The sequence below is a fragment of the Erythrolamprus reginae genome, chromosome 6 (assembly GCF_031021105.1).
Source record: "Erythrolamprus reginae isolate rEryReg1 chromosome 6, rEryReg1.hap1, whole genome shotgun sequence".
In the NCBI taxonomy this organism is placed as follows: Eukaryota; Metazoa; Chordata; class Lepidosauria; order Squamata; family Dipsadidae; genus Erythrolamprus; species Erythrolamprus reginae.
In genome coordinates, this window is record NC_091955.1 from 88,856,564 (window position 1) to 88,878,102 (window position 21,539).

General features: G+C 41.2%; 1 protein-coding gene across 3 annotated transcripts in view; it reads left to right on the top strand.

The window, feature by feature from the left end:
* PDE3A (phosphodiesterase 3A) overlaps positions 1 to 21,539 on the top strand; it is a 290,729-nt gene that overhangs the window by 251,855 nt on the left and 17,335 nt on the right. For all 3 annotated transcript variants that reach the window (XR_011559382.1, XM_070754325.1, XM_070754326.1), the window contains 5 exons: positions 6,768 to 6,853; positions 7,797 to 7,966; positions 15,413 to 15,550; positions 18,809 to 18,920; positions 20,730 to 20,843. Coding sequence is in view for 2 of the 3 variants with exons in the window: in XM_070754325.1 (XP_070610426.1) it covers positions 6,768 to 6,853; positions 7,797 to 7,966; positions 15,413 to 15,550; positions 18,809 to 18,920; positions 20,730 to 20,843 (620 nt within the window). In the remaining variant the exon portion in view is untranslated. The remainder of the gene's footprint in view (positions 1 to 6,767; positions 6,854 to 7,796; positions 7,967 to 15,412; positions 15,551 to 18,808; positions 18,921 to 20,729; positions 20,844 to 21,539) is intronic.

Genomic DNA, 21,539 nt, shown 5'->3' on the forward strand with positions numbered 1-21,539 from the left:
ATGTAAATCCCTGCAGGATGCTGCTGTAGAATAACTAAGTGATCGTTGAGTTCAGACACTTGGAATTGTTCTTGGCCGATGCACAAGGCTTCAAGATAGCTCACATCTTGTCTTCATTTCCCCTTAATGACTTTGTGGAAATGAAATATGTGGTGGAATGGACTCAGTCAGGTGACTCCAGATAGTCATCTCATTTCCCAATGAAATTGATTTAGGTCATGTCCTTTATTCCTTGAGTTCGGTATGTGGAAGGCGGAGATCCAGGGGAAAATAAGGTCAAACCAATAAACCAAAGTATTTGAAAAAAAATAAATTCATCAATTGTTGTCAGTTTCGGGTTAGATCTGGGTTCAAAGTCTGGGAGGTCTTCCAAACCGAGTTGTATTGCTTCCCCGTGAAAATTAAATTTGGGATTGGGAGAAGGATTTACAGTATGTTTTTCACGCCAAAGAATCCCAGTTAATTGCCATGCCAAGGAATTCTAGCTCTCTTCTCAAGTTAGAGAGGGAGAGATGAAAAAGAAAGGACATCTAGCTAATTAATAAACCAAGTAATGCAGTGTTATGATTTCCCACTAATCCTTTTGCGTGGTGAAAAAGAACTGAATGCTTTAATCCATCAACACTGTTAGCATGCCTTACAGCAAATTATCCTGCCCTCTCTCTCTGGGGACAAATGAACCCCAAATCACTTCTCTCATTTAGTCATGTCATTCTGTCATCACTTACGTGAAATATTTCCTTTTTAAAGCACACGGTCGTTGGATTAGGGTTCCTCAAGTTTGGCAAATTTAAGACTTGTGGACTTCAACTCCCAGAATTCTCTAGGCAGTCTTAAAGTTGCCAAGTTTGAGGACCCCTGGATTAGAGGAAAGAATAGGTTGAACCGATAAGAATATTTATTAATTTGTTTATATCCTCGTTTGTTTGTTGATTTGATTTGATTTGATTTGATTTGATTTGATTTGATTTGATTTGATTGGATTGGATTGGATTGGATTGGATTGGATTGGATTGGATTGGATTTGATTTCCTCAGACTCAGGGCAGCTCACAAAAAAAGTGAATATATTTACTGATTTATTTATTGATTGATTGATTGATTGGATTTGTATGCCGCCCCTCTCCGTGGACTCGGGGCGGCTAACAACAGTGATAAAACAACATGTGACAATCCAATAGTAAAACAATTAAAAACCCATATTATAAAACCAAACATACGTACAAAACATACCATGCATACATTGTAAAGGCCTAAGGGGGAAAGAATCTCAATTCCCCCATGCCTGACGGCAGAGGTGGGATTTAAGAAGCTTACGAAAGGCGAGGAGGGTGGGGGCAATTCTAATCTCTGGGGGGAGCTGGTTCCAGAGGGCCGGGGCCGCCATAGATAAGGCTCTTCCCCTGGGTCCCACCAAGCAACATTGTTTAATTGTGGGACCTAACTGGTCGCTGGGATTCGTGCAGCTCCCCTCAGAGATTCTCAGTGCCCCCACCCTCCTCGCCGACCAGTGTAGTATGTCTTGCTGTGTGAATGGGAATGAATGATTTTAAATGTTATTAGAGTTTTTAAAAGTTTTTTACCTATATTGATTGGGTTTTTTTAGATATGCATATTGTTTATTGTTTTGATATGTTGTGAGCTGCCCCAAATCCTCAGAGAGGGGCAGCCTACAAATCCAATAAAAAATAAAATAAAAAAATAAATAGCATATAGAAATCTAAAATTAAAACATACTAAAACCCCCATTTCTTACAAAAGTCAGAGTTGTGGCATCTTATAACAAGCTGAGCACTTAAGAGGCCATATTTTTCGGAGTAAGACACACCTTTTTCCCCTCTAAAAGAGAGTTGGAAATGTCGGGGCGTCTTGTACACTGAACACAGCCATTTTTCACTTCCTGAAGCCCCGCCCCCACATCCCATTTATATAAAAAATGGGCCCGTTTTTCTCAAAAATAGGATGTGCAGAGGGTTTGGGAAGGCTGCAGAGCGCCCCCTGGGGGAAGGCAAAAACACTCCAATTTTTGTATTTGTATTTGTATTTATTAGATTTGTATGCCGCCCCTCTCCGAAGACTCGGGGCAGCTAACAACAATATAAAAAGACAATGTAAACAAATCTAATATTAAAAACAATCTAAAAAACCCCAATTTAAAGAGCCACTCATACATACAAGCATACCGTGTATAAATTCTATAAGCCTAGGGGGAAGGGAAATTTCAATTCCCCCATGCCTGACGACAGAGGTGGGTTTTAAGGAGCTTGCGAAAGGCAAGGAGGGTGGGGGCAACTCTGATATCTGGGGGGAGCTGGTTCCAGAGGGTCAGGGCCGCCACAGAGAAGGCTCTTCTCATGGGTCCCGCCAAACGACATTGTTTAGTCGATGGGACCCGGAGAAGGCCCACTCTGTGGGATCTAACCGGTTGCTGGGATTCGTGCAGCAGAAGGCGGTCCCTGAGATAATCTGGTCCGATGCCATGAAGGGCTTTATAGGTCATAACCAACACTTTGAATTGTGACCGGAAATTGATCGGCAACCAATGCAGACTGCGGAATGTTGGTGTAACATGGGCATACCTTGGGAAGCCAATGTTTGCTCTCGCAGCTGCATTCTGCACGATCTGAAGTTTCCGAACACTTTTCAAAGGTAGCCCCATGTAGAGAACATTACAGTAGTCGAACCTCGAGGTGATGAGCGCATGAGTGACTGTGAGCAGTGAGTCCCGGTCCAGATAGGGCCACAACTGGTGCACCAGGCAAACCTGGGCAAACGCCCCCCTCGCTACAGCTGAAAGATGTTTCTCTAATGTGAGCTGTGGATCGAGGAGGACGGCCAAGTTGCGGACCCTCTCTGAGGGGGGTCAATAATTCCCCCCCCAGGGTTATGGACGGACAGATGGAATTGTCCTTGGGAGGCAGAACCCATAGCCACTCCATCTTATCCGGGTTGAGTTTGAGTCTGTTGACACCCATCCAGACCCCAACAGCCTCCAGGCACCGGCACATCACTTCCACTGCTTCGTTGACTTTTGTGAAAAACAGGCAAAAAGTGGATCATTTTTTTGCAAAAACGGGGGCATTTTTGCCTTCCCCCAGTCCCTAGGAATAGTCTGCAGGCCTCCCAAACCCTTTGTGCACCCCATTTTTGTGAAAAATGGGAGAAAAACAGGCCAATTTTCCCCCCCACAAAAACGGGGGCATCTTTGCCCTCCCCCAGCCCCCAGGAGCACTCTTCAGGCTTCCCAAACCCTCCACATGCCCCGTTTTTTGCAAAAAAAAAAAGAGGATGAAAAATGGGCCTGTTTTTGCAAAAAAAGGGCAGAGGGTTTGGAAGGCCTGCAGAGGGTTCCTGGGGGCTGAGGAGGACAAAAACTTTTTTTTCTTACTTACCCCTTTGAAATCTCGGAGCGTCTTATACACCTGTGCATCTTATAGTCCAAAAAATACAGTACAATGAATTTAAATTATGAACTCACAGCAGATGGTTTCCAGGGGACAATTCAGATGTGAGCGAGCCACCCGGTACTGACCCTTGGAATTGGTTTTACAGACCGTTTTATTAATCGGAGAACTGACATCGTGGAGATTGTCTCTTCTTGCACCACACTTTGTAATTTGTGAACTTTTCTAAAACCAGAGCTGATCTGGGCTGCTCCCTCCCATTCCTCCAGAGCCTTCTAAGATCAGGTTGCTGTCATCTGGGCTCAAATCTGACGTCTGGCAGCCCATATTTTCAATTGTTTGAAAACGCGCTTGGCAAAATAAGGACTTAACGATCTCCGGCCTCAGCTGAACCCCCGCCAACCCCCAAAAAAATCTGAAATCCCACTCCAGTGATATTGCTATAGTCTCTTGAGGTTCTAAGAAGCCAATTTATAAATAACATAGCCAGCAAAATAAAACCTGTGATTTCTTGTGCCCCAAAGGGTTGACAACCCCCTTTTTAAAAGTCAATGTTTCTTCCCATTTATGTTGCTTCCCCCACCCCCATTGTGCCGGGGTCTTGAGTGAAGCCAGACTCACTTAACAACCATGTAGTGCAGTGATTCACTTTAACAACTGTGTGCAAGAACTGGGCAAAGTTCATTTAGCAACCATCTCATATAGCAACAGAGGTTTTGGGCTCAATTGTGGTCATATGTCGAGGACTACCTGCAGCTAGTTAATATATGTTGAGCTGCCCCGAGTCGTCAGAGAGAGGTGGGATATAATTCCAAATAATGATGATGAGGGTCACACCAGGGTTGTATTTGACCATTGCCTCATGCCCAGCGTGGGTGTGGCCAGCTCGATGTCACTCATCTCAAGAGGCACCTTTGGGCAGCGAAAACAAGCTCTCGAGCTCCGTTTGCAGCTGTGACGGCCTCCTGCGATCCTTTACCAGCCAAAATGGAGCTCGGGAGAGCTGTGTGAGGCACCGCGGGCTGGTCCTTCGCTATTTCCTGTTATGCCGGGCTTCTCGTTAACAGACCCCAATGAGAGAGGAATGCAAATTCAAACACACACACGCCGGCTCAGAAGAAATAAAAGTAATTTATCTGAAACAGTGTTAAAAGCACACACATTTAAGCAGAGTCAAATTTCTCTCACCCAGATTACAGTCCTGGAATGCAGTCATAAGCAGGAACCAAAATACAGCAATTAAGGCAGCTGTGATTCCGCACAGCTCCCCCCTCTTTGAGTCCACAAGAGTAAACTGTGAATTTTCCAAATAGTCAACAGAAGTCCTGGAATAGTCCAAACCTGATCCTTCTCCAAACGAATAAACTCCCACATGTTCACTCCTCAACGCCCGTAATTTATCATCAACCCCATTAACCTAATTGCCTCAGCAACAGGTGTTCTCCCTTATCTCCAACGATGCCTGTGCAGTTGGTTCCTTCTAGCCATGAGCCTGCATATACGGGCATCTATCCACCAATCCTCCTTCGAGTCTGATGACTCGCTAATGGGGTCATTAACTAATGGGCTGGCTGCACCCATCTCTCCGTCTGATTCTGCTTCCCCACCGTCTGACCTTAGCAATGAATCTTCACTATCAGAAGCTGTTGGCAATAATACAAGTCTCTGTGACCCTGAGGATTCCCCTAAACCAACGTCCAAACTCCCTGTTGCAGGAGTTGGCCCAACATTTCCAGGGCGGCCTCGCAGGCCAGATCTAAGCACCCCATGGGCTGGATCCAGCTCATGGGTCTTAAGTTTGACACCCCTGTACTAGTGTAATCAAATGAGTCTTATCTCGCGTTCGATCCACAAGAAATGGCGTTGACTGTTTTCCTGCTGGTGGGTTTCATTATGAAACTATTCTTAGAAATATAGAAGATTGACGGCAGAAAAAAACCTCCTGGTCCATCTAGTCTGCCCTTATACTATTTCCTATATTTTATCTTAAGATGGATATATGTTTATCCCAGGCATGTTTAAATTCAGTTACTGTGGATTTACCAACCGTGTCTGCTGGAAGTTTGTTCCAAGGATCTACTACTCTTTCAGTGAAATAATATTTCCTCCTGTTGCTTCTGATCTTTCCCCCAACTAACTTCAGATTGTGTCCCCTTGTTCTTGTGTTCACTTTCCTATTAAAAACACTTCCCTCCTGAACCTTAATTAACCCTTTAACATATTTAAATGTTTCGATCATGTCCCCCCTTTTCCTTCTGTCCTCCAGACTATACAGATTGAGTTCATGAAGTCTTTCCTGATACGTTTTATGCTTAAGACCTTCCACCATTCTTGTAGCCCGTCTTTGGACCCGTTCAATTTTGTCAATATCTTTTTGTAGGTGAGGTCTCCAGAACTGAACACAGTACTCCAAATGTGGTCTCACCAGCACTCTGTACAGCGGGATCACAATCTCCCTCTTCCTGCTTGTTATACCTCTAGCTATGCAGCCAAGCATCCTACTTACTTTTCCTACCGCCCGACCACACTGCTCACCCATTTTGAGACTGGTTTTCACTTCTAGAACAATTTCGTCTCTCACCTTTGCTTTCCACTCTTTCTTTCTTTTGCCTTGCTTCTGCATCAACAGCTCGGTGTATTTGTGTGTGGGTGTGAGAGTGTATATAAACTGCTTTTTTTTTTTTTATCACCACATCCTCTACAATCCCTGGAAGCCAAGTATTGTTGTTTTTTTTTAAGTGTGGCCCCTAACTGTAAAACTCTTTTTCCACCTCTGTTATACATCAATTGTGTGTTGCGTACCAGGATTAGGGGGTGGGGGGGAATTCCATTTGCTCCACGTTTTGAAGTATTCTGATTTAAATCTAAAGAGGCAGATCTAAAGAGGCAGATTGGAACAATTACCCTTTGGTTCCTGCCGATTTTCAGTTTTGCAATCCCGTTAAGTCTAAAAGTAGCATTCAAAAAGACTGTGCGCATTGGGAAGAGCCTCACACTGCTGTGTACGTTGGACAGGATTATTTGCCAACCGAGATACCGTAAATGGGTACAAAATCCAGATGTTAGAGAAATTATGTGTGCGAAAAAGAAACCATGTGGTTTTCTACATATTTCTTTTGAAAAAGAGGGCTAATGAGGACATGAGAACAGATTTATGGGTGTGTGGAACGACCAGCCCTCCCCCAGTTGTGGGAAGAAATATATGCATAGCCCCAAATCTGCTCCTTGAGTGAGCATTAATCAAGCAATCTGTTTGCATGGAGGAATCAGTTACATCAGTTATTGCTCGTAATAGATCACCTTCTCTCCATTTGCTGCTTGTCTACTGTTTGACCGAATTTCTGTCCTACCATCTGTTCTCCAGCTGTGGCAGGCCATACAGCCAAACGGACCCCAGAGAAGGGATGCTGGATAGGAATGACGCAGCCGCACATACCTTGAACAGGACAGGTAAGTAGGCACCTCTGAGACCGCCTTCTGTCGCATGAGTCCCAGCGACCGGTCAGGTCCCACAGAGTCGGCCTTCTCCAGGTCCTGTCGGCCAGACAATGTCAACTGGCGGGGCCTAGGGGAAGAGCCTCCTCTGTGGCGGCCCCGGCCCTCTGAAAGGAACTCCCTCCGGAGATATGTACTGTCCCCTCCCTCCTGGTTTTTCATAAAGCTTTAAAAACCTACCTTTGCTGGTGGGCTTGGGGGCCGTGAGTGATGAGGCTGTCTCCAGCCGATACGAGATATGATTGGATTGGATGAATGTGTGTGAGTGTACCTGGGGTCTTTTAAAATGTTTTAGTAAATTTTCATATTTTATAGTTATTAGATTTTGTATATATCATTTTATTTAATGTTGTACGCTTCCCTGAGTCACCTCAAGAAGGGCGGCATAGAAATTAAATAGGTAGGTAGGTAGGTAGGTAGGTAGGTAGGTAGATAGATAGATAGATAGATAGATAGATAGATAGATAGATAGATAGATAGATAGATAGATAGATAGATAGATAGATAGTTTTGATAGATAGGTATGTAGGTATGTAGGTATGGAGGGAGATAGATAGATAGATAGATAGATAGATAGATAGATAGATAGATAGATAGATAGATAGATAGATAGATAGATAGATAGATAGATAGATAGTTTTGATAGATAGGTATGTAGGTATGGAGGGAGATAGATATATAGATAGAAAGAAAGAAAGAAAGAAAGAAAGAAAGAAAGAAAGAAAGAAATCCAATTAATAAATCTACCGTCCCTAAAGATGGAGCTTGGGATGGGATGGGACTTGGGTTTTTGTTGATGGAATTGCTGAGGAAATCAGCTTCGGTTGGTTCGAGGACAGAGATATTGTCCTCGGTTGGGTCCTAACCAGCAGTAACAGGCAGTTGGTTTTTATTTTAGACGATCCTGCGCAGGCCACCTCCGACTACGAGACGAACAATAGTGACAGCAGTGACATTGTGCAGAATGAAGACGAGGCCCCTTGTGCCAAGGACCAGGCTCAGGCGGGCACGCACTGCCGGACGTTTGCCCCGGAGACGGTCATTTTGCATCCTTTGCTGCCTGTGGAGGTATCCCATTCGCTGTTGAACGTAACAGGGCTTCACTAATGTACCTGAGAAAGCCTAAGACCGTGATGCCGAAGCTGTGGCACACATGCCACAGGTGGCACTCAGAGCCATATATGTGAGAACGCAAGATTTTGTCATGTTCCAGTTCCAGCATGCATACGCATGCTGGCCAGCTGATTTTCGGCCTTGGGAAAGGCCGTTTTATTTATTTATTTGTTGGATTTGTATGCCGCCCCTCTCCACAGACTCGGGGCGGCTAACAACAATGATAAAAACAATCATGTAACAATCCAATTTAATAAAACAACTAAAAGCCCTTATTAGAAAAATCAAACATACACACAAACATACCATACATAACTTGTAATGGCCTAGGGGAAGGAATATCCTAACTCCCCCATGCCTGGCGACAAAGGTGGGTCTTGAGTAATTTGCGAAAGACAAGGAGGGTGGGGGCCGTTCTAATCTCTGGTGGGAGTTGATTCCAGAGGGCCGGGGCCACCACAGAGAAGGCTCTTCCCCTGGGGCCCGCCAAACGACATTGTTTGGTTGATGGGACCCAGAGAAGGCCAACTCTGTGGGACCTTATCAGCCACTGAGATTCGTGCGGTAGAAGGCGGTTCCGGATGTATTCTGGCCCAATGCCATGTAGGGCTTTAAAGGTCATTACCAACACTTTGAATTGTGACCGGAAACCGATCGGCAATGCAGGCCGCAGAGTGTTGCAGAAACGTGGGCGAATCTAGGAAGCCCCACGATGGCTCTCACGGCCGCATTCTGCACGATCTGAAGTTTCTGAACACTTTTCAAAGGTAGCCCCATGTAGAGAGTCTTGCAGTAATCGAACCAGCAGTAACAGGCTGGTTTCATCCTCCGGACACTTCCGGGAATCTAAATTTACCATTCTAGGCCTGCTTTTTCCTCATGGTTTACTATCCCTCCCATGCTAAAAAAAGAACCACATAGATTTCTAGGAAGCACCCACACAAGCATTCAAAGACTAATGCTTACTCCTGACTACTTTATCCATCTCCAGTTCTACTATAGCTCCTAATAGTGCTTCTCTATCACTTATTCCTATGAGTTGTTACAGTGCTTGAGAATAACAATGGTACTCCTACCTTCAAACGCCTTTACTTAGAACCTTCTCTAGATAAGAAACGGGTGTTCAAGATTTTTTTTGCCTCTTCTCAAGAACCATTTTCTACTTACAAACCCAAGTCTCTGAAACCGTAACCGGAATCTCCTGGGAGGAAACAGGGCTGGAAAACGTGGGGAGAAGCCTCCGTGGGGCCTCTCTAGGAATCTCCTGGGAGGAGCAGGGCTGGAAAAGGCAGGGAGAAGCCTCCGTGGGGCCTCTCTAAAACTCTCCTGGGAGGAAATAGCCTCCACCCTCCTGTGGTTTCCCCAATCGCACACAGGGGTGGCATACAAATCTAATAAATAAATAAAAAATAATAATAAAACATTATTTGCTTTTACTTTGATACCTATGGGAAAAATTGCTTCTTCTTACAAACCTTTCTACTTAAGAACCTGGTCATGGAAAAAATTAAGTTTGTAAGTAGAGGTACCACTGTATTAGTGTTAGGATGCTTCAGGCTTTATTTCAATAAATTACCACAAATCATCTTCCATCTCACTCTCACTCCCACATCAACACAAATCCAACACTGCTATCCAGAGTGGGCTCCTTCCAGTTCGGACTGATTTGCCCGAACTGGTAGCAAACCACCAATGATGTAACAGAAATGGTTCTGTTATTGCTGGTCTGTGGTTGCCGCCATCTTTTGGGGGGGGGGGGAGATTTCCCCCCAGGTTTTTTTTTCTTCTGCGCATGCACAGAAGCTAAATTTCTGGCATTGCGTATGTCTCACCATCTTATTTTGGCTTTTTTTATTTTTATTTTTTGGCACAACTAGACATAAGAACAGTTTTTCCCCAAATGCCATCACTCTGCTAAACAAATAATTCCCTCAACACTGTCAAACTATTTACTAAGTCTGCACTATTACTACTAGTTTTTCCCCATCATTCCTATCACCCATTTCCTCCCACTTAGGACTGTCTGACTGTAACTTGTTGCTTGTATCCTTAACATTTTTATTAATATTGATTGTTTTCTGATTGCGTATTTACCCCTATGATAATCATTAATGATTATTCATGATTCTTGACAAATGTATATTTTCTTTTATGTACACTGAGAGCATATGGTTATGACCTTTAAAGCCCTTCATGGCATCAGACCAGAATATCTCCGAGACCGCCTTCTGCCGCACGAATCCCAGTGACCGATTAGGTCCCACAGAGTGGGCCTTCTCCGGGTCCCGTCAACTAAACAATGTCGGTTGGCGGGCCCCAGGGGAAGAGCCTTCTCTGTGGCGGCCCCGACTCTCTGGAACCAGCTCCCCCCGGAGATTAGAACTGCCCCTACTCTCCTTGCCTTTCGTAAGCTCCTTAAAACCCACCTTTGTCGTCAGGCATGGGGGAACTGAGATATCTCCCCCGGGCCTATACAATTTATGTATGGTATGCTTTTATGTATGTCTGCTTAATAATGGGTTTTTAAAAATATTTTAAATTGTAAATTATTAGATTTGTCATGAACTGTTTTTATTGTGTTGTGAGCCGCCCCGAGTCTACGGAAAGGGGCGGCATACAAATCTAATTAATAATAATAATAATAATAATAATAATAATAATAATAATAATAATAATAATAATAATATGCACCAAAGACAAATCACACTTGGCCAATAAAGAATTCTAGTCCATTCCATTCCACTCCATTCTATTCTATTCTATTCTTAGTGTTTGACTATACTTAGTCAAAGTATAGCATAAAATTAAGACATAGATGGGTTTTCTATTCCACTTAGGTATTTAGATTGGTACCATTGCAGAGATACATAGATAGCCATTGGGACTGGGCACATATGGGGATTAATGTTTAACTTGTTTCAATTGCTTTATTTATTCTTACTCTGTTTTATTGTTTTTGCACTGTAAACTACCCGCATATTATGAGATGTTGTGGTCTGGAAGAGTTAGAAATAAAGACAAAATGAAACATTCTAAGCAACAGCCATAAAAAAACAACTGTCAAAACGGAGGAAAATAGTTTGAAATATGGGAGTGATTTGAAACAGTTGTGAGCAATTGCTCAAGAACCCCCAGGTGGCCTAAATTAAGCTTATTAAATATCCTCATTTAGCACATTGCTAATGAACACCCAGGAATGGTGCAAGAATCCCAGGTGAGGATTTTGAAAACATATATCGAGTATTGCCCACAAGACCATATGCTGCAACGTCCTGCCTGCTGGCGACTACTTCAGCTTCAACCACAACAACACAAGAGCACACAACAGATTTAAACTTAATATTAACTGCTCCAAACTTGACTGTAAAAAATAAGACTTCAGTAACCGAGTTGTCAAAGCGTGGAACTCATTACCGGACTCCATAGTGTCATCCCCAAACCCCCAACACTTTACCCTTACATTATCCACGGTTGACCTATCCAGATTCCTAAGAGGTCAGTAAGGGGCGAGTACAAGGGCACTAGAGTGCCTTCCTTCCCCTGTCCTATTGCTCTCCTATATCTCCTCTACCTTTCTTCTATTCCTATATCTTCTCTTCTATTCTTTCTTAGATATATTTTACTATGAGTATATCATCTATAAACTTCATTATGTATTTTACTATGTGTATACCCACTAAAACCCTTAATGTGTATGGGACAAAATCAATCAATCAATCAATCAATATTTTATCTTTTGAATTGCAGAACTCAAAAGCTAAATAACATTAGGAATTTGGTGTTCACTAGTCTTGATTTTCTCCTTGCAAATGTTTGATTAGCAAACTGCCTTAGCTAGGAGCCCTGTCTATAAATTCCTTCAAGTAAACAACAGCCGAAGAGGGGAGCAAATAGTCTGCAGCACATCTTTCTTATCCCACATCCAACACTCAACACGTGTGGTGGGCCCCAGGGGAAGAGCCTTCTCTGTGGCAGCCCCAGCCCTCTGGAATCAACTCCCCCCGGAGATTAGAATTGCCCCCTCACTCCTTGTCTTTCATAAATTACTCAAGACCCATCTATACCGCCAGGCATGGGGGAGTTGAGACACCTTTCCCCCAGGCTTTTTTTTTAATATTTATGTTTGCGTATGTATATGTTGTTTGCTTTTTAAAATATGGTAGGGTTTTATGTGCTTTTTAATATTAGATTTGTTTTCGCTGGAATATTGTTTTTATTATTGTTGTGAGCCGCCCCGAATCTTCGGAGAGGGACAGCATACAAATCTAATAAATAAATAATAATAATAATAATAATAATAATAATAATAATAATAATAATAATAATTTTTTAAAAACCCAACACAAAAATCTACGATGTAAGAATGCAGCCAGTTGAATCAGTAGGTCAATCCAAAACAGGCATACATATAACTATTCTGATCAAGACTGGTAGGTCAAACTGCCCCATGCAAAAAGCCAAATGACCCCACTGCCTGCCATCTGCCACCTACTTCGAATCATGAAATATTTTCAAGACTAAACTTAGCAAACTCCAAAATCCCAACATTCCCCATATATTTTCCACTCAAGATAAGTAAGCCAATGTCAAAAACAGAAACAACCAAAAGGAAGGAGGGAGGAATAAAAATTCCTTTTAATTCAAGAAAAGAACAAGCTTAATAAACATTCTGTACTCAGTATTTCTGTCCTGGACGATACTTTTTAAAAAACAGATAATCTATTAGGAAAAATATTTGTAATGCAACTAATTAATAGGGACCAGATTGGAAGAAAATGCCCTCCATTATAAGTTTTTCGAAGCTCATTTCTCTGTCAGTTTTTCAGCCACAGCTATGACGGATGACCAAGTGACAATTTCAAAGACCATCAGTCCAATGACAAATGAATTTTAATTTTCCAGGGTTTTTCAATAACAAACATAACAGCCAGCAACAAAATTTGAGTCAATTTTGTACATGGCAGCAACTGCTCCAAACTTGACTATAAAAAATATGACTTCAGTAACCGAGTTGTCGAAGCGTGGAACTCATTACCGGACTCCATAGTGTCATCCCCAAACCCCCAACATTTTCCCTTAGATTATCTACGGTTGACCTATCCAGATTCCTAAGAGGTCAGTAAGGGGCGAGTACAAGTGCACTAGAGTGCCTTCCGTCCCCTGTCCTATTGCTCTCCTATATCTCCTAGACCTTTCTTCTCTTCCTATATCTCTTCTTCTATTATTTCATTGATATGTTCTATTACTATATCTTCTTTTCTATTCTTTCATAGATATATTTTATTATGAGCATCTCCTCTATAACTGTCATCATGTATTTTACTATGTGTATATATATGTATATAATCATTAAGTGTTGTACCACATGATTCTTGACAAATGTATATTTTATTTTATGTACGTTGAGAGCATATGCACCAAGACAAATTCCTTGTGTGTCCAATCACACTTGGCCAATAAAAATTCTATTCTATTCTATCTATATATACCCACTAAAACTCTCATTGTGTATTGGACTAAATAAATGAATGAATGAATAAATAAATAAAAAAATAAAATAAAATAAAATAAACTGATAGGAAATATAGACAATCAGCCATATATAGAATTCAGTATAGAAAGTGTGAATTTTCATTGGCATTGGGTTTTTCAAACCACAAGAACTGGCTAGTTATGCATTGTTACCAATGATGACAAATCATTGTCAATTTTAATTCTAAAACCCTGTAAAGAAGACAGTTAACATTGTGAATGGTGCGTACCTCTAGCAATGATTTTTTCTTTGTGCTCAATTCTTGGCGCTCCCTTGAAATAGAAGAACTTAAGAAGCTTCTCAGATGAGAAGCAAAAGGTCTTCAAGGAAAAACAAAGGAAGTCCATTTGCCTTTTGTGAAAGCACCTTTGTTTGATTGTCATGATCGTGACCTGGATGGCTGAGACTCTCCACTGAAAATGGATGGAAACTAATCAAGGAGAGAAGCAACCTAAAACTATGGAAAAATTTCATGACACTGAGAACAATTAACCAGCGGGACAACTTGCCTGCAGATGTTGTGGGTGCTCCAACAGTGGAGATTTGTAAGAAGAACCTGGACAAGTGCTTGTCTGAAACAGCAAAGGGTTGGACTAGAACAGTGTTTCCCATCCTTGGCAACTTGAAGACATTTGGACTTCAACTCCCAGAATTTGCTGGCTGGGGAATTCTGGGAGCTGAAGTCTAGATATCTTCAAGTTGTCAAGGTTGGGAAACACTGGACTAGAAGACCTGCAAGGTCCCTTCCAACTCTGTTATTCTGTTACCCAGAGGTGGTAATATCAAGCTTCTTGTTATTACCTCTGTCAAATCAGCTGTTGCTTTCAGTTCTTGCTTTGCAAGCTGAGATTATACCATATTCGGTATATACCATATCCCAAGTCCGGGATCTAATTAATTAATCTAATAAACAAATAATAAATGAATACTTTCCAAGTTCATGTGCAAAGAAAACCAGTTTAGAACTAGAAACATAGAAACATAGAAGTCTGACGGCAGAAAAAGACCTCATGGTCCATCTAGTCTGCCCTTATACTATTTTCTGTATTTTATCTTAGGATGGATATATGTTTATCCCAGGCATGTTTAAATTCAGTGACTGTGGATTTATCTACCACTTCTGCTGGAAGTTTGTTCCAAGGATCTACTAATATTTTCTCATGTTGCTTTTGATCTTTCCCCCAACTAACTTCAGATTGTGTCCCCTTGTTCTTGTGTTCACTTTCCTATTAAAAACACTTCCCTCCTGGACCTTATTTAACCCTTTAACCCTAGGATTCTTTTGAGTTTCCCCTGCTCAGGAAATGGTACCCTGAAAACCTTTGAGAGCTGGATCAACATTCTTTTGGTTTAATTTTTTTTTTTGGGGGGGGGGGGGGCGCTTTGGGGGGTAAAGGTTACTTTTTCCATTAATTTGAATTTATTTCATTTTAACTTCTTCCATCTGGTTTTCTATGACAATATCTTAACAGGTTATTTTTATTTCATTTATTTGTTTTGTCAAGTGATGGAATACAAAGATATAACAATGTTTATATACAGTACATGATGCTAATAAGAAACATTAGGACAGGGGATGGACGGCACTCTAGTACATTTATGCACACCCCTTATTGACCTCTTAGGAATCGGGAGAGGTCAACCGTGGATAGTCTAAGAGTAAAGTTTGGGGGCACAGCTTGGGGCACTGATTAGGAAGTGTTTATCCAATTGATTGGAAGAGGTTCACAACTTTCCTAAATCTTGCATGCATAACTCCTTAGATACCTCTAAGAAGAATAACACTGAAAAGCCCACGAATCCTACATTTTGTAGAGTTGGGTGTTTTTTTTAACATTTGGGATGTGTTTGTTGGTTATCTGTTACAGGAAAAACCTATCCTTGCCCCCGAGCCTCTAATAATGGATAATTTGGACCCGCTAATGGAGCAACTAAACAATTGGAATTTCCCAATCTTTGATTTGGTAGACAAAATAGGGAAGAGATGTGGTCGGATTTTAAGTCAGGTAAGAAATTGGATGTTCTATAAGATTTACTTCAGAGTTCTGCTTTTTTATAATGCATCCTTCTTGAGTTCACCGATTCTAATCCAGAGCTATTCGAATGCAGAGATGTGTTTTTTTCTGTTCAAGTGTTATGTGGGAATCAAATATGGCGGCTTTCTGATTTGTACGAACCCAGTCAGTGTGGCTCCTCTGATAAGCCATGATTAAAATCCTAGCTGAGTCATAGGTTAGGAACTGAGGTGCAGCCACATCTCAGACATCAACACCCTTGAAAATGTCCAAAGATATTTCACCAGAAGAGCCCTTCACTCCTCCACTCGAAACAGAATATCCTACGAAAATAGACTAACAATCCTGGGCCTAGAAAGCCTAGAACTATGACGCCTAAAACACGGTCTGAGCATTGCCCACAAGATCATATGCTGCAATGTCTTACCTGTCAATGAGTACTTCAGCTTCAACTGCAATAACACAAGAGCACGCAACAGATTCAAACTTAATACGAACTGCGCCAAACTTGACTGTAAAAAATATGATTTCAACAATCGAGTTAGCGAAGCTTGGAACTCACTACCGGACTCAATTGTGTCAACCCCTAACCCCCAACACTTCTCCCTTAGACTCTCCACGATTGACCTCTCCAGGTTCCTAAGAGGCCAGTAAGGGGCATACATAAGTGCACTGGTGTGCCTTTCGTCCCCTGTCCAATTGTCTTTCCTTTCTTTCACCTATCTTATATATTCTCTTCCTTTCATATATCCTCTCCTCTAAGTTCACCTTCTTTTTATATTATCACATGTCTATTTTCTTCCTATGTATTTATGTATTGGACAAATGAATAAATAAGTTCACCCTCTTTTTATATTATCACATGTCTATTTTCTTCCTATGTATTTATGTATTGGACAAATGAATAAATAAATAAGATAAAGCTAGCCGATTCATGTTTAGGAAATAAGCATTACCCAAACACCAAGAAGTACATCCGGGCGTTGTAGAGGGATTTTTGAGAAACAAAACATATATTGTAAAGAGAACTATAGGGGTTATTAACACTGTCAGTTTATGGTAGTAAAAAACGAGGAATGTGACAGCACCTTTTCTAACCGACACGTTTTATTCAAAGGTGCTAAAAAAAATTCCAACTAAAATGTGTTAGCCTGAAAAAGGCGTTATCAGACTCCTTCTAAAATGGTGGTTTCAAATTGGTTTTGCAAAGAAAATAGCGCACGCATTACCCAGGAAACCTTTGGCTCTAGCACAGGCAAATGTGCAAAAATTATTTTCTTTTTTTCAAGCAAAAATGGTGAGTAGGAAGAGTAAAACCCTAGCTTCCTTCTGCTTGAGGGCAAGCTGTGTGCTTAGATAATGCCTTAATTTTCACTTACTGTTAGCCTAATAATGCCCCTGGAGGGATATAACAAGTTTTATAGAAAAGGAGGGGGGTAGAATGGAAGGCTGCCAATAGAAATATTAAAGCCAGACTTCCATTTAAAAAATAAAGCTAAATTTCACTACACTTTTTTGCAAAACAAGAGAAAATACATAGCAGCTTCTCAGCCAGCGGGTTTCCAGATTTTAGGAAAACCTGCTGAAATGAAATTCAGGGAGGCTGCAGATAAGAACTTGGTAATGGCAGGAAGGTGATTTGCTCGGGTTAGTTCCCTAGGAAATCACAATCAAGAAATCAGATCCCGGCCATCAGCTGCAGCCCACCAGCAATATTTGGTGTGCTGCAATAAATAGCAACTACACTTAGACTTGTATACCACTTTATGGCCCTCTCTCTTAGCGGTTTACAAAGTCAGCCTATTGCTCCCAACAACCTGGCTCTTCATTTTGCCTACCTCGGGAGGATGGAAGGCTGAGTCAACCTTGAGCTTGGTGAGATTTGAACTGCCAAATTGCAGGGCTGTAAAGTACTGTAAAGTGGTATATAAGTCTTTTGCTACCCTGTTTCCCCGAAAATAAGACACTGTCTTATATTAATTTTTGCTCCAAAAGTTGTGCTACGTCTTATTTTCAGGGGGTGCCTTATGTTTCTCAAATAAGACCAATTCACATTTATTTATTCTCTCCCTCTTTCTTTCTATCCTTCCTATCTCTCACTCTTTCTTTCTTTCTCTCCCTCCTTCGTTCCCTCTTTCTCTCCCTCCCTTTCTCTCTTTCCTTTCTCTCTTTTCCTCTTTCTTTCTATCATTTCTATCCTTTCTATCTCTCACTCTTTCTTTCTCTCCCTCCTTCATTCCCTCTTTCTCTCCCTCCCTTTCTCTCTTTCCTTTCTCTCTCTCCCTCTTGCTTTCTATCATTTCTATCCTTTCTATCTCTCACTCTTTCTTTCTTTCTCTCCCTCCTTCATTCCCTCTTTCTCTCCCTCCCTTTCTCTCTTTCCTTTCTCTCTCTCCCTCTTGCTTTCTATCATTTCTATCCTTTCTATCTCTCACTCTTTCTTTCTTTCTCTCCCTCCTTCATTCCCTCTTTCTCTCCCTCCCTTTCTCTCTTTCCTTTCTCTCTCTCACTCTTTCTTTCTATCATTTCTATCATTTCTATCTCTCACTCTTTCTTTCTCTCCCTCCTTCATTCCCTCTTTCTCTCCCCCCCCTTTCTCTCTCTTTCCTTTCTTTCTCTCCCTCTTTCTCTCCTGGGGCTGCCTGTGCCTGCCCTGCATCCCCCACTGCGGACGGAAAGCATTCGGCATCGGCACCCCCCACCCCCCGACGGCAAGAAGCTTGCCGCTTGCCTTTTGGCATCCCCTGGTCGGCGCCCCCCCCCCACGGACGGCAAGAAGCTCGGCAGCAGGACGCACTGCTAGGCCGCTTGCCTTTTGGCAGCCCCTGGTCGCCCCCCCTCCCCACGGACAGCAAGAAGCTCGACTTGACTACACCTTATTTTCGGGGGGTGCCTTATATTAGCAAATTCTGCAAAACCTCTGACATGCCTTACTTTCGGGGTCCGTCTTATTTTCAGGGAAACACAGAATCAGCTGCAGCACACCAAATATTGCTGGTGGGCTGCAGCTGATGCCCAAAATCTGATTTCTTGATTAGGTGCTATTGCTACTGATCTACAAACTGGTCTTAAATTTCTTGTTGGTGAGAAGGGACTCAAGACTGATGACACACTTGACCCCTCCCGCCTAGTCATGTCCTGCAGCTGATTTAAGCTTGGAGATAGTCTGAAAATCAAGATTCACCTGTCAAAGATAGCCAACCCCAAGTTCCAAGAATGATGGTTCCTTTTCTTCATTTTATTTTCCAGGTATCCTATAGGCTCTTTGAGGACATGGGTCTCTTTGAAACTTTTAAAATCCCTATACGAGAGTTTATGAACTATTTCCATGCCTTAGAATGTGGATATCGAGAGATACCTTGTAAGTATGATAGCATGCCTTGCTGAGTCTTTTATATTTCATTTCTCTTATTTTTTTTTAAAAAAATCATATATATGTATGTATATGTGTGTTTGTATACATACATACATACATACATACATACATACATACACATACCCTGCTCAAAAAAAATAAAGGGAACACTTAAACAACACAATATAACTCCAAGTAAATCAAACTTCTGTGAAATTAAACTGCCCACTTAGGAAGCAACATCTGTACAATGGATAGTGCAATTAAATTTTTAAATAATGCAGTTAGAAAGAAGGGCATTTTTGTAAGTCATCAGTGAAAACTTACCTTCCTGAATAAGAAAGTCTTCATCTATCTTCTAAAAGTCTTGTAGCAGATGATAGCTGTGATTTTTTTTAAAAATGCACCTTTTATTTGAACTTGTTTGTTTGTTTGACTAAAATTCTTGAAGGTCACATAATCATTTGTCAATATACTGTATGTTTTGTAAGAACATAACAAGAAAACAAAATAATTAAAACAGCAATCCAGTAATATAACACACACACACTGAACTGTGAGTTTTTAAAATTATTTGTTTATTAATTAATTTATTAATTAGATTTCTATGCCTCCCTTCTCAAGGCGACGAGAGAGAGAGAGAGAGAGAGTAGTACTATATATATATATGAAATCCCTTGCAAAACATGTGCAGCCACATACATTGGACAAACCAACCGAAGTGTGAGCCAACGCATTGCAGAACATGTGAATGCAGTTAAAAAAGAAGAAAAGACTTCCTCACTTGTCCAGCACATTAAAAAAACAGGGCACGAAATTGACTTTGAAAAAACTAAATTACTTCACAAAACAGAGAATTTATATAGAAGAATTGCTCTAGAAGCCATAGAAATTGAGAGGAGCCCCCTTTGCATAAATAAAAGAGATGACACGTCCCGCCTACCAGAAATTTGGAAACCAGCCTTAAACAAAAAAAACACTTCATAAAAATCACCATGTCAATCCTTCTAATAATTATGAATTTGGAATTTTGAAATTTGGAAACCAGCCTTAAACAAAAAACACTTCATAAAAATCACCATGTCAATCCTTCTAATAATTATGATTACACCAACCAATCAGATCACTGAAACATAATCACCCAATCTATTTGCTACATTCAAACCAAATCTCCACCCCCACACTATATACTAGGAAGAAATGACAGTTGCAAACATTCCATTTTACAACAGCACGAAGCTTGGAAACTTCAGCCTGATGATGGTGAATGTGATTTCACCGAAACGTCGCATAAACATGCAAAATATTACACAGGGCAAAACCCGAACTCAGAACAATCTACATACATATACCCGTGAAAATTTACGAAAACAAATATATATATATATATATATATATATATATATATATATATATATATATATATATAGTACTAATGCCTTGAGTCACTTCAAGAAGGGAGGCATAGAAATCTATTGAATAACTTAATAAACAAATAATTTTACAAACCCACAGTTCAGTGTGTGTGTGCTATATGGAGGAAAATACTAATACAATTCAAGAATGGGGATTTTTTTTCCTGATTGTTCTAATCAATAAATATTTGCCAAACTCTACTGAATGGAACAAAATTTCAATGTCAATCAACACGATGGAGCATAGAATGCCATTGAGGAATTTTAATATCACTATGAATATCATTTGACTGGTTCTCAAGGAACCAGGAATAAATCCACAGTCTCATCTGTGGCCAGCAGATGGTGCTGTAATCCCCCAATCCACACTCAAATGTAACAAACCTCTCTCTCTTAACAGATCATAACAGAATCCATGCTACTGATGTCCTCCATGCTGTCTGGTACCTTTCAACCCAGCCCATCCCTGGCCTCCCAACTATGGTTAATGACCACGGATCAGCAAGTGACTCAGGTAATATTATGAGAAGGTCTGGCTGCCATAAACTGAATATCTTGGTGCTGTGCTCAATATCTTGGAGCCTGCTCATTAGGGTTATATGTCATTATGGATGTAAAAAAAATTATGATTTAAGGGTGGGGTGTTGGGTGGGGGGGGTTGGTTGCAGTTTTAAATGTGAATGCCTTGTTGTCATAAGAGGGAACCCATTATTCACTATGGGTGCAGGTTTTTTTGAAACCCTAGTAAGACCATACTTGGAACATTGCAACCAATTTTGCTCACCACATTACAAAAAAGATGTTTGGGAACTTTGGGAAAAGTTCAGAGAAGAGTAACTAAGATGATCAAATACCTGCAGACCAAAACGTAAAAGGAATGGCTGCAGGATTTGCGTTTGGTTAGTCTAAAGAAAAGAAGAATCAGGGATGACATGATAGCATTATTCCAGTATTTGAGGGGTTACCACGAAAAAGAGCGTGTCAAATTATTCTCCAAAGCAACAGAGGGCAGGGGAAAAAAAGAAACAATGGTTGGAAACTAACGAAAGAGAGAAGCGATCTGGAATTAAGAAGAAACTCCCTGACAGTGAGGGCAATTAACCAGTGGAATACCTTACCTTCAGAAATTGTGGGCGCTCCATGAACAGAGGTTTTTAAGAAGAAACTAGACAGCCACTTATATGAAATGGTATAGGTCCATGGTGGCGAA